Source organism: Rosa chinensis, chromosome 5 (assembly GCF_002994745.2).
Source record: "Rosa chinensis cultivar Old Blush chromosome 5, RchiOBHm-V2, whole genome shotgun sequence".
NCBI classification, from domain to species: Eukaryota; Viridiplantae; Streptophyta; class Magnoliopsida; order Rosales; family Rosaceae; genus Rosa; species Rosa chinensis.
In genome coordinates this window covers 20,855,255-20,868,397 of record NC_037092.1, presented here as the reverse complement: position 1 = coordinate 20,868,397, position 13,143 = coordinate 20,855,255, and the positions used below count along the sequence as shown (strand labels likewise).

General features: G+C 37.9%; 1 protein-coding gene and 1 long non-coding RNA gene across 13 annotated transcripts; both read left to right on the top strand.

Annotated features, from left to right (window-relative positions):
* The first annotated feature begins 43 nt into the window (after positions 1-43).
* On the top strand, positions 44-6,209 carry LOC112164609. Its single transcript, XM_040506251.1, has 3 exons — positions 44-932; positions 1,466-1,570; positions 2,905-6,209. Exon 3 carries the CDS (start codon positions 4,546-4,548, stop codon positions 6,118-6,120), a length of 1,575 nt encoding a protein of 524 aa, XP_040362185.1. The 5' UTR covers positions 44-932; positions 1,466-1,570; positions 2,905-4,545; the 3' UTR covers positions 6,121-6,209.
* Positions 6,210-6,349: 140 nt separating this feature from the next.
* LOC112164612 lies at positions 6,350-12,761 on the top strand. Of its 12 annotated transcripts, none has more exons than XR_005799740.1 (14): positions 6,350-6,654; positions 7,062-7,461; positions 7,702-7,756; positions 7,935-8,124; positions 8,595-8,724; positions 9,325-9,546; positions 9,850-9,932; positions 10,118-10,161; positions 10,668-10,750; positions 11,328-11,443; positions 11,598-11,700; positions 11,795-11,853; positions 11,962-12,116; positions 12,208-12,761. It is a non-coding gene; the product is annotated as an uncharacterized LOC112164612 (long non-coding RNA). The 12 variants fall into 12 exon arrangements; XR_005799742.1 differs by having other exon boundaries at positions 10,654-10,750; XR_005799736.1 differs by having other exon boundaries at positions 10,278-10,750.
* The last annotated feature ends 382 nt before the right edge of the window (positions 12,762-13,143 follow it).

Sequence of the window (13,143 nt, the reverse complement as noted above, 5' to 3'; positions counted from 1 at the left end):
AAGCTGATTCTTGGTTCAATCAGTACTGCACAGAGCTTAAGTCGCTTCAGCTTACAGAGAGAGAGAGAGAGAGAGAGAGAGAGGAGTGGAAAAGAATTCAAATTCCCAGACTTTGGTCCTTAGCGTAGAGACTAGACTATAGAGTGTACTAGTCTAGAGTCTAGAGATGGCGAATCAGTCTCCTCGATCAACCTCATGCTGATCGAAATGGTTGTGCTTGCATTTCCTGTTGTTTCAGCTCAAATTGACAACTTTGCAGGTGACCGTTGGGTGGAGCTTGCACGCCAACTGTTCGATGTTTTGCCTCACAGAGACTCACCTGTTTCTGCACACAAACCCCATTTCCCTCGTTTGTGGTAATTCTGAGAAGATTAGTGGTGTTGGGTTTGCGTTTCTTCATTTATATGGGGAATCCAGAAAGCAAAGCTCATCACCTTCTTAGGTAAATGCCCAGGAGAAATAACCCATTTTTTTAAGGGGTGAGAAATAGAACCTGTTTTCTGGGCTTCTGTTCTGTTTGATATATGCATAATAAGTTGGCTTTCGACTTTCTAGCTGAGGTGAAAAGGTACGTAGTGCTTTCGATTGGTTAGCTGTTTCTACTTTCTACCACATCTGCTTGTTCTCTCTACACTTCAACATTAATTGTAAAGAACAATTTTTCTTCATTATGATTGGGAAGGGATGCAGGACAGCGCTATAGGATTGACTGATTCTAGCGAGACTGGGAGCCATGCCACCCAATTTAGATTTAAAATCCCACTCTCTCTTTTTTACCACTATATGTATGTAACGGTGTGCGTGTTTCTTTCTGGTAAGGTTAAAGAAATTGCCTGGCCGCTGAAAGATGTTATGCTTCTCTACTATGAGAGTATGAAGTTGAGTTACTCATAAAAAGGATCCTGCACAAGTTCAGAGAATCAAGCAGAAAGGTTGTTTATCAATGTCACCACGGTGCTTGCCTACATATTTTCTGCTAAATCTCGTTTGGAGTGAAAATTGAAGCATACTGTTAATGGATCGTCACATATCTTGGATTGGTTACTAAATAGGCCTCATCATAATAGGGTTTCAGATTTTTTAATATAATGATTAGGAATTCATATACACATTGGAAAGTTGACTTAATTTCCATCAATCTTCGTGTCATGTTTCTCAATTTTCTTCTATTCTACATGTTTCCTCTCCATGTTCTGCATAATTGATTTTGCAGCGTCCTTTGTTCTGATCCACTATGTAGTTCAAAAAGATCTTGAATGGATTCAATATAGTTGTGTTAAGGCATCTGCATATATATGCCCCAAACTTTTAGCAAAAATGAGCAGTATTTGTAATTGCAGTGAAACAATCTACAAACACCCTTCTAGGATATCTTGAATGTGTTTGATGAAATGCTTCAAAAACCTACTCGCCTTATTTCGTCTATTCCACTCAAATATTGACTCAAGCTTCCAATTATCTGCAGCATCCCACAAGACAAAAACCAGTTTGTGACCTTGTATGAATTCTGCACTCTGGGGGAGTTAAGCGGCTCCTTGTCTACGAGTATCCGGAGGGCATGCATTATTTGGTACGAGACTAACTTCATTAGTTAATCTATTACTCTTTATATATGAAGCGTGGAAAATAAATCTTTGAATATTTTTTTTTGAGTAAAACCCACCACTAGGGTCAAAACTTTTCTCCACCGGACAAAATGATACCCAACTTTCAAAAGTGATCAAAATGATACCTAAGTTTTTAAAAGTGATCAAAATGATACCTAAATTTTTAAAAACAAATCAACTTGATACCAAACTTTCAAAAGTGATCAAAATGATACCTAAAGTTTTAAAAACAAATCAATTTGATACCTCGGTTTAATTTTTTGTAACTTTTTGTTAAAATTGATCACGTGTGATGCAATATTTTATGGGGTTATAATAATATTTTACACAAAAAACTATTTTTCAATTATTTTTTATTTTACTTTGTTAATTCTCTTCTTCTTCTTCTATCTCTGCCTCTCTCTCTCTCTTCCCATTTTTCTTTGTTTCTTTAGAAGTTGGGAAACATCCGAACTTTATTTGTTTCTACGATCGATGGTAGAATTGAAATTGAACGGAAGATTTGTTTTTAATTCTATAGAAGAAGAAGATTGGGTTATAGATGATTGATGGCCCTCTGACCACAAATCACTTCAATTTTTGTGCTTGATTTTGCATTTGATTTAACAAAGAAGTTTTAAAAAATGGCTAAATACTGACTGCTACTTAGTTTGGGTCCAAAATCAATTCAGTCCCTAAACTTCTAATTTCATCAAGAACACTCCTGCACTTTCAATTTTGATCTAATAGGTCCAATTTGTTAGTCTTCCGACAATTGAGTCATTTAACTTGTTGACGTGACTCATATATGGCTTATGTTTTATGATGTGGTGTTGAGGTGGCCTGCATAGTTAATTTTGGAGTGAGTCCCACTATTAGAAATTTATCAAATAAATAGTTTTTCAACAAATAATTCAACTATAACTTGAACCCATAACAGAATATTAATGAATTGGACCTATTAGATCAAAATTGAAAGTACAAGGGTGTTTTTGATAAAATTAGAAGTCCAGGGACTGAATTGATTTTGGACCTAAACCACAGAGTAATAACCAGTATTTAGCCCTAAAAAATAAACTGAGGTATCAAATTGATTTGTTTTTAAAACTTTAGGTATCATTTTGATCACTTTTGAAAGTTGGGTATCAAGTTGATTTGTTTTTAAAAATTTAGGTATCATTTTGACCACTTTAAAAAATTTAGGTATCATTTTAATCACTTTTGAAAGTTGGGTATCATTTTGTCCGATAGAGAAAAGTTTTGACCCTAGTGGTGGGTTTTACTCTTTTTTTTTTTTGGACAAAATGGTTGGGTCAAGGGAGAGGCAGACAGGCAGGCCCCCATGCCCAGGCCCTGTTGACACTCCTCAAAGGCCCTGGTGATCAGCCCAACTTCCAATCAGGAGATTGTCTGGCCTACAGCGTGGAAAGACTCTGTAGAGTCTCGAAGCCCACACTACTGTTATACCTGGCGGACGCCTAGATTGCAGGACTCTGAGAGTCTGAGGCATCCGTACACACAATGGGTCACATGCTTAGGTTAGTTGTGAACCCAATTACCTGCTAATAAGGCGCGTAATCTTTCGAACTCAAACTTAGTGGAAGTTCCACTTAAGCCCAATTTTTGCCGATCATGTCACCCCTCATTGGCAAAAATTTAAAATCTTGAATTCTTGAATCAATTCTTGATTCATCGGCACGTTTAGATATATGCTTGGGCTTAGTTTGGCCCATAGCTTATAATGTGTAAAAGACAACTAATTTTACAAGTAACATCATTAAGTTGCTAGTTATAAAAATTGGTAAAAGACAACTTTCATAAGTTTAAAACTACAACAACTTGTGATTTAAGTTAAGCTATTCCTATTTGGATTTAGAATTCCAATAATTGAGTCCCTCCGATTATACTACCCCTCCACCCACTTCTCAGTTTTCGTCACCACCGGCATATTTTGTCACCTGATCACCATCATCACGTCCTTTCGGTGACAGTAGCATCTCTGACATGGAGAGAATTTGTCGATGAACCATTAAACTACTATGCGTTTTTTAGTGGAAGGCAACAAAATAATAATGATTTCCTTTTTTCTTTCTTTTTTTCAATGACTTCTCACTCGTTGTTTTAAATTCTAGTTTTGAAAGCAAAATTAAATATTTAATATCCTTAGTAGTGCTCCATCAAACAATTTTAACATTTCTAGTAACTATAGTTTTTGGGTGTAAACTGACTTCATAGGTCCTTTTGAGCAAGTAAGCATTGAAAATATAAAGGTGGATATAAATTTTGGAGCCATTACTAGAAACAAGAGTAGGGACATTTTTCCTTAAACTTCTAATATTACCCATACCAAAATACCTCTCCATACATCTACACCTCCACAACCAATTCGAGTTGCCCACTTTCTCAAGAACGATCGCTGCTTTTAGGATTCGATGAGGTAAACTGTAAAGTACATCATACAAAGACTACGCTTGCATAGAGAGCCACTAAATGTGTGATATTTAACATATAATGTCACTGTTCGGTCTTTTTAGATTTAAAAACTTTTACATTATGAGGACCAGAACTGACCTGATTTTTTAAAATCTGTAGTCTGATTTGTATTATTACAAGAATTTCATATGAAAAAAATTAGACCAAACCGATCGATTCGAGCTGAATTTTTGGGTTAGAATGCTCAGCTCTAATTAAATGGGTTGTGGTGGTGACTAAAAATTGATCACATATGAAATTTAATCCGATTAACTTTGTCTTGGTACGAATATATAAACTTGACAATCAAAACAGATAATTTTACCGGTCTGTTGGGGAGACACATCATTTGGGTTTTACTGGGGTCTATATAAACGGCTTCTATTGAATTAGAGAATCACCAAAGAAAGAAACAGAGCGTAGAAAACAGAGCCCAAAACAGAGCAAGAGAATCACCAAAGAAAGAAACAGAGCAAGAGAATCAAGAATGGAGAATCAGCAGGAGAATCCACCGGAGAACCCACCGGCGAACAACCCAGAAGCAGTGGAGAATACTCTTATTGAATGCATTGAAGCAGCCACCAAGTTGTCGTCACCAGAGAATCAGCAGGAGGAGAACGGCCCAGAAGTACTGGAGAATACTCTTGTTGAATGCATTGAAACAGCCAACAAGCTGTCGTCTCTTCTTGCAAGAGCATTGAGAAGCCACAGAGATTTGTTCAAAGAATCAAGAATGGAGATCCCAGTCCCTCCGGAGAAGGAGCCAACATTTCGGGAGATTCACATGCCTAAATGCATTGAAGCAGCGAACAAGTTGTCGTCTCTTCTAACAAGAACATGGTTCTTGCAAGGAACTCCCATTTCTGGCTCTGCAGGTTTTGCTTCCTCTGTGAAAAATCGTCTACACGATCCAGAAACATCAACCATTTTCAACACTATCTGCTCCGATTTCCCGAAGGTGCACCAGTTGATGAAAACCCATAAGAGAACCCGACGCACACTCAGGTTCCAAACTCTTCTTGAGAGAGACATGGGTGTTGACGACCTCGTGCCTCGCATTCAGAAGGAGCTAAGAAGCATGGCCGCGGTTGAAGTTGCATTGAAAGGTGGATTTGAAGGTGAAGCGGTAAAAGAACGTCTGAAGAAGTGTAAGGAGAACACCCAAGGCTTGGAGCTGGAATTTGAAATCTTGGAGGCTATTCGTGTGCCAGAGAAGAAAGATGCGCAAGATTTAGACTTTGTTGCTATCTGGGGTGGAAAAGAAGAGATAGAGGTTTCTGGTGAAGTCTTGGACGAGTGGAACCGATTCTTGAATGAAGGGCTTGATAAAATTAACAATGCTCAGGAACAAGCACAAGTAGTCTCGGTTGAGAATCCAAGGATCACAGAATCCAAGGGAAACGAAATGCGGGCTTATACTGGAGGAAAAGAAGCATGTCAAGGCAAAAAGGGGGAACCAAGTCCAGTAATTTTGTCCAATTGGGTCAGGAAGAATCAAAGTAACCGGCCTCCGGTCTGGGACTCTCTCTGGCTTTGCTTGACTGATGCTGTGATGTTGGGGTGTCATGCCTCTGTGCTCCTCGAATTCTTGTTGGTCTCACTGCCAGAGAGCCAAGAAGGAGAGATGAAGATTGGGCAGCTTAAGGCTGCACTGGGAAAGCTTGATAAAGATGGAAGAAACATTGCAGCTAAGAGAGTCTTGGAGTTGGACCTCTTCAGGTTCCCAAGTCAGAACATGATTGGTGCTGCTGCTGGTGTTCAAGCTGCTGCTGCTGCTGCTGGTGTTCAAGCTGCTGCTGCTGATGATAGAACAATTTACCAGTTGAAGAAGCTGTTTATTACAGTGAACTTGATGTTCCGTCATCCCATTTCTCTCGGGAAAGGAGACGAGCCTGTGGTTTCTCTGAAAAGCTATGCCGGACAGTGCACTAAACTAGTGAATGCGCTGAAGCAGAAATTGCGGATGCCTGAGGAGCACTGGAATGTGGAGGTGGAGAGAATGAAGAAGTCATGGGAGCCCCTAAACGTCAGTCGTCCCAGTAAGTTCAAAACAGTGGGGTAGGGTATCACAGTTAGAAAGGGGCTTTAATTCATCAAGTGTAAATATGAATTGAATAAAACTTTTGGCCTTTATGAGAGCTGTTGTTGTATCCCTGTGTGTCCTTTACTGCTTACTTGTCTTGGTATTTGAATAATGCTCATAACTTTTCTATCTGGTTTGGACTTTGTGGCCTTTTAGCTTGTTTTTTAATCATTAATGGTGGCCTTATTCTTTTCTATGTCTGGTCTCATAAAAACTGGTACTTTTTATTTCTTCTGGTCCCTCTCATAAAGATTCGTGCTTTCCCTATGGAAATGGGTTGCTGGCCTTAGCATTCATTATTTTGTTCAACTGAGGAGGCACAAGATTAATTCCCTGAAAAGAGTGGAGTTTTTTCACCCAAAAGAAGAAAGAAAGGTTTGAGCTTTAGTGTGCAATGGCTTTGTTCAGATGGGTTAATTAATTTGCGGGTGAAGGGTCAGCTCAGCAAGGCACCTCGGGTTTCATCTCAGCTCACCAAACCCCTCATGGGTTGCTTCAGACCATCCTTGTCAGGTATGCATCCTTGTCCAGTTGTTGCCCCTATACATTAGAATTCTTACTGCTATCATGTATCACTGCTGTATATTGGGTCATTTTGATTTTCATGCCGCAAAGTGGTTTTGTCTTTGATTGAGCCTGATTTGAGCACATTATAGTTTGTTAATTCAAATAGTTTGCTGAATCATAATGTATTTTGCATTTTAGGGTCGATTCTGAGAGTTGTGCTATGCTAAGAAAATAAGAAATCACTGTAGTCACTAGACGATAGCATCAAATGAAATCCGGAGTCCTGCTTGATTTTCTAGTACAGTAATGATTATTTTTCTGTTTATCTTCTCTTCATCGTACAATAGTGAGGCACACAATTGGCTCAATTTTTTTTTAATTTTTTTTTTTATCACTCCATCTATGGCATGCAGGTGCCTCAAAGGTTTTAGACCAAAAAATGGCTGTGAGAAAGACTACAGTTGGGACATGTGTCACAGGTACTCTGGGGTCAAATTGCTGAGACAGATCAATCCGGGTGAGATGGATAAGAAGACTAAGAAGAAGGAGGGTTTTGAAACTGGATTTTGAAGGGCTCTGTGCAAATTGTAGAGATTTGTTCTGGCGGAGTGATGTGAATGAGTCTTGCATAAAGAAAGAGGGAAAGAATTTGCGAATAGGAAATGGTTTTGAGGAGTTTTTTCTGGAAGAACATGAATGTTCTTCACTCCCACAGCTTTCACAGTTCATAGTAGGAATTAAGAAAGACAGTCTTTGCTACTGAGAAGGAGGTGGTTTGTAGGGCTCAAAAAAGTCTTTTTTACATTTACAGAGGTATATAATCTATCATTGCATTATTAGATACAATTTGTATGTTATTTTCATTCTTCAGGTGCATGCATATCATTGCATTTCTAGAAACTAGGAAAAGTACATCAATTACAAATTGGAATTACTTGCTTCAGAAAAACGAGAATAAGGAAGTTTCCAAAATATCATTGCATTATTAGCTTACACTTTGTATATAAATTCTTGTACTAATAAAAGAAACAATTGCTGATCTTTTTGTTGCAGGAACGTATGCTTCTCTATGTCGCTCTTTTGGCCCTTGGTTTCTCTTCATATCTGGGTAACAACCTTGGTGCCATAATCCATGTTCATGGCAGCTTCAACTTTTCTGCTCTTCTAGCGTTGAAATATTCTCCTTGATAGCAGTTTTGAAATAAAGTTTCTGTGTGGAAATTTGATAGAATGGATTGAACTTTCAAAGGGAGTTTCTTTTGAGTTTTGACTGATTTCATGTGCAGTAAATATGTTCAGGAGGAAGGATTTGCTGGAACAAGGCGTCATGTGGGTGCCTCATGCTTATTGAGGAAGAACTTGAAAATCTCAGTCTACATCCAAGCTGTGCTCCAGCATCAGAGGAGGGGCAACCTAAGGACATATTCGATGAATGAAACACTTCACTTGTGAAACAAAAAGTTCAAAAATAAGAAGGTGAAGGCATGCTTCTGTGATCCCCACCGCCCGCCCGCCCCCCCCCCCTCCATTTATTTTGGATGGAGATTTTTTAACTCTTGATATTGCTATAAAAGTGGAAGATCTCAATGTGTAGTCTCAACTTTAAAAACATAAGATGAAAGTAATATTTTAGTTAGCAAGTTGTTTTGTGAGAGCAGTAATACTAGTCAAGGAAAGAGGGCCCCCCCTTTTCATCCCTACTATATGGATGGGAAGACAACTCTTTTCCATTAAGTCTATAATGATGAAAAGGTAAAGAGTTATTCTGAGAGAAGAATATGGGTTTGTATCTCATACCTTATGAAGAGATTTGCCAAAGCCATTTGTTGAAATATGGGAAAAGCATTTGTTAAAATTTTAAGCATCATTTACACCATATTTAGCAAGCTCTCCACCTTTCCTATTGGCAGAGATTACTGAAAATAATATTCATTTTCTTCTTGTAGGTTTGCATATTTGCATATGGCCTAATGGGTTCTGGATTTCTAGAATAACCTATGCCATGAAGGGACCTTGTTCAGACCAGACCAAGCTAGTTATTCTCTTCAAGCCCAGGGCTGGAAATACAGAATGCAGGTACTATTTTTTATCGTTCTGTCTGTGACTGTTTAATTTTGCAGACAATTAATTCTAGTTCCTTTGAAACCTTTCTCTCCCTCCAGAGGTTGGTCTTGGGAAATTCAATGCAGATGGCTACTAAGTTACTTATTAAAAGCATTATAAAGATTACAATTGGTATATTATTTTTCATTCTTCAGGGGCATGCATTTCACAGGTAGTGATACTTGGGAAAAGCAACATAATTAATAAACCCAGTTTGGAGCTTCAGAAAAAAAAAGAAAAGAGATTAAGGAAGTTTCCAAGATTGAACTAATAAATACATCCATCTAAAATTCATGCTGGCTTCAGGCCATTTTCTCATTTACAGGATTGGATTTCTAACTAAATTCAATTAGTGCCTAATCCCTCTTAATATTGTATTTCACACGTCTATTTAATTGCCTTCAATCATATCTGTTGTTTAGTTTTTATTTTTATTTACCCACTACATTCTTGTATTTCTTAGTAAACCTAATTTTGGTACTCAATTATTATGAGGCTTGTTCCCTACTTTTGATCACCTAGGTTCCTTGGTTGGTTTTAGATGCACACTATGATTAAAATTGCTTTGTGCAGATGGGAAAGTTTGACATGGGTTTTTAGAATGGTTATAGACCAATTTTGGTTAACCAGAAGAACTCACTGGGAAAATATTTGTTCTTTGGTATGCAATGGTGGTCTGCGACTTGAGGGGATCAAGCCAGAGGTGACTCGAAATGGGGATATGAAGAAAAAATCTAGGAGTGACATGAAAACGCGAAATGGTCACAGGATGAAGGTGCATCGCCTTGGGTTTTGGTATGATTCCTTTTCCAGTAAATATTAGAATTCTTACTGCTTGTGAATCAATACTGTATACTGGGTGATACAACAAAATGGTTTTTGTTTCATTTGATTAAGCTTGATTTCGAGCCCAATATGGTTTGTTAATCAAGTCAGAGAGAACATGCTATGCTAACGAGTTTCATGTCTGGGGTCATTGAGTTCAATACTTCTAAGTTCACAGTAGCTGCATTTAGGGTTTAGATAATGGTTAATGAATTTGTGGCTTGAGGAGCTCTAGGCCAACTGAAAAGTGCAGCAATATCTGAATGGCCACAGGGTGAAGGATCAGCTGTTCAAGGCTCATCAGGTTTCATCTCAGCTCCAAGGCGCTGATGGTTGCTTCAGACCATCCTTGTCAGGTATGAAACCCTTGCCGTTAAGTATTAGAATTCTTACTGTCCTGCTCTGTACTAGTGTATCAACATTGTATGTGTGGGCATCATTGTTCTGTAGTGTTCATGCTATTATTCATGCTACAGTTAAAGAACTACACAGCATATCACGTAATTCCTGTAAGTAATGAGCAGATCGTTTGGATTGGCAGATAAATTTCATGAGGCCATTTGGAGATGTGGTCGGAGATATGAGGTAATTATGTTACACATATATAATTTGCAGGAGGCTTTACTGTCTTTTCATTGAATCTGTTGTTACATATTTGAATACACTGATACTGAATTAAAGCATATTGAATTTGGTCTTAGTGGAGCTGAGTATATGAAATTGTTTTTCCTGCTTGAATATATGTGGACTTGGAAGTATTGAACTGAAAGATGCCAGAGCTCAATTGGTTGGTATGGATATAATGCCCAGCAAATTGCCAGGGTATTCTTGGAGTGAATTTGGATTATATATGGAGATAGACCCCAATCCTGATTTTCAAATAACCTGTGCAGCTGAATATGCAGAAACTATTTTGAAAGACTGTTCTTTTATTCTATATCGTGGAAACTCTAAATTAAAGGTGTACCTTGGGTTTTACTCAGTTCATCAAGTTATAGTTACCCTAATAAAATCACTGTCGTTTGATTAAATGAAATCCGGAGTTCTGCTTGATGTTCTAATAATTTGCTTGATGAGACAAATTGCCACAGGGTGAAGGAACTGTGAAAGGCTCCTCAGGTTTCATGTCAGGTCTTCCAAAGCGTTCATGGTTGCTTCAGACCATCCTCGTTAGGTATGAAACCCTGGCCACTAAATATAAGAATTCTTACTGCTCTGCTCTGCTCTGATACAACAAGTGGTTTTGTGTTATTTGATTAAGCTTGATTTTGAGCCCATTATAGTTTGTTAATTCAAATGCTCTGCCTCGAGATAATGGTGGGTGGGAAACTTTACATTCTAATTTTAAGTCCACATCGGATGCACTCTAATTAATTAATAAAATGGTGAGTTGGGTTCGGTACTTTGGTAAAAATATAGGAAACCTAAGAAATTTGAACCCCAAGTGCTGCATTGTTTGTAAGAAACTAAGAACAGAATATGTGATGGAAAACACGGAATTTGTATGGAAATCGGTGTACTAACTATCGATCCACCAAATCTGAACAGCCGTCAGAACCTTGGAAATCATGTGATGCAATCTTTATATTGCAATTTTTTTCCCCCTGATTTTGCTGTATCAAAGATCTGGTCTCATGGGATTAGTGTTGGCTTTGATTGTAATCGGGACTAAGGTCATTCAACTTGAGTCCAATTTCTGTGTTTCTATATGTTAAATTGTTCGTAAAAATTAATCAATGGTTCCGTTACAGGAGCCTTTCAATGTGAAGCCACCACGTTCAGCTCTAGCTGCCTCATATGTTACTCTCGTGGATTTGGTCTACTATAGAAATCACAGTCCTATTCAAATAATCGATGACATCCACAGGTCCCTACATCATAATCATCAAAAGCTATTATTTTCAGTTTCACTAATGCATTCTGCAACTTATTTCCATTTCCGGACTAATAGAAATTCCCAAGTAGCTGTTTTTCAAAGAATACTCCTGAGTTCTCTCTTGGCACTTTGATACATACAACAGGTCATCTGATTTTTGCTTAGCAGTATGTGCTTATCATAAAGAAGTTGGGTTTTTGTTAAACAAGTGGACACTTCCCAAGCATAATGTCACTGCCACGTGATAGGTACCTTATGCTATGTACTGTTTTGCATTTGGTTTTGCAGACGTGTGTTCTGTTGTTTGGTTGTGACGGGATCTGATTGGTATGGATTGCACAGTGCAGGTTATATAAGGGAAACTACAAGCAAAACTCCGACTGTCCGTGGAGTAATATAAGGTGTGATGTTTCTGCTTTTGGAAATGGTTTTTCGTTTTATGATTCAACTTTGAATATCAGTGTTCATGTTTCTTCCAAATCTGATAAGTATACGATATTGTATTTCAGTGAAGGAGGAAGTCGGCGTTTGATGTGCTTCCGCAACCTCAGTTTTCCTTTGCTCGCTATAAAGGAATTGGGAGTGATGCTCTGGTGGCCAATTGAATTGTACTCAGACGTGCACAACTGTCGTTGGATTTAGATCCAAAGATGGAGAATATGAGGTAAATAAATTTGCTTCAACTGCCTCATTATTTTTCACTGTTGGATCTAAATCAAAGGGCAATTGTGTTAAACTACATGATGCAATAACAGAACACATCAATCACAAGATCAAATCATACAACACACATCAAGAACAAATAAACCAGCTGCACAACATCCATGCAATCTGCAGAATAGCTTTCCTAGTGGCACTAGGACTCCACCTGGATCAATGACGCTCTGGATCCCTGCAGAAACAGTTTGGCCTAGGTTCGACATCTTGAGCAACTTGGAACAAGGATTGAATAGCAGCAGAACTTGAGCAGAAAGCCTTCTGTATGTCAACACCAAAAACTTCAGTTCTGTATGTCGACACCAAAAGCTTCAGAATGGAGCTGAAACTGGTGATGAATACAGGGACTTTGCTCCCTATTTATATTGGCCAATAAACCTGAGCTGGACTCATAACATAAGGAGTCCAATACTTGCTTCGTGTTTATCTTGATAGGACTATAGGAGACTTGTTGTTTATCACAAATACTCGATGTAATTCAAGTTAATTACTAATGAGCTTCCTACTTCTATTAAGAGACATACTTCTCAATAGATGACCAGAACTTCCTACTTCTATTAAGAGACATACTTCTCAATAGATGACCAGAATTAGAGTTACGATTATATACTTCTTGTTATTTATGTAAAGATAAATTAATTGGTTTTATTCTTAATGTAAAACAGATAATGTTAAGTCCATATTTTCTAACAAATTGAGTATGATTTAGTAGTCAGTTGATTGACCACCTGGGCGGGATTTCTTGAACGAGATTAGTTTTTCACAATGTGCATAATGGTTATTAAGCCTGAGACTATTTTTTTAACAAATAAATTCGGCTCAAAAGCCTAAAATTCGTTAGGCACTACCAAAAGAAGCCCAACTTAGACGATAAAAGTGGATTCAAGATGATATTGGATTCGGAGTTCTACTTTGGAATGGCTTCTTTTTTTTTTAGAAGAACCAAAATCTTATATAAATATGATGATCAACTT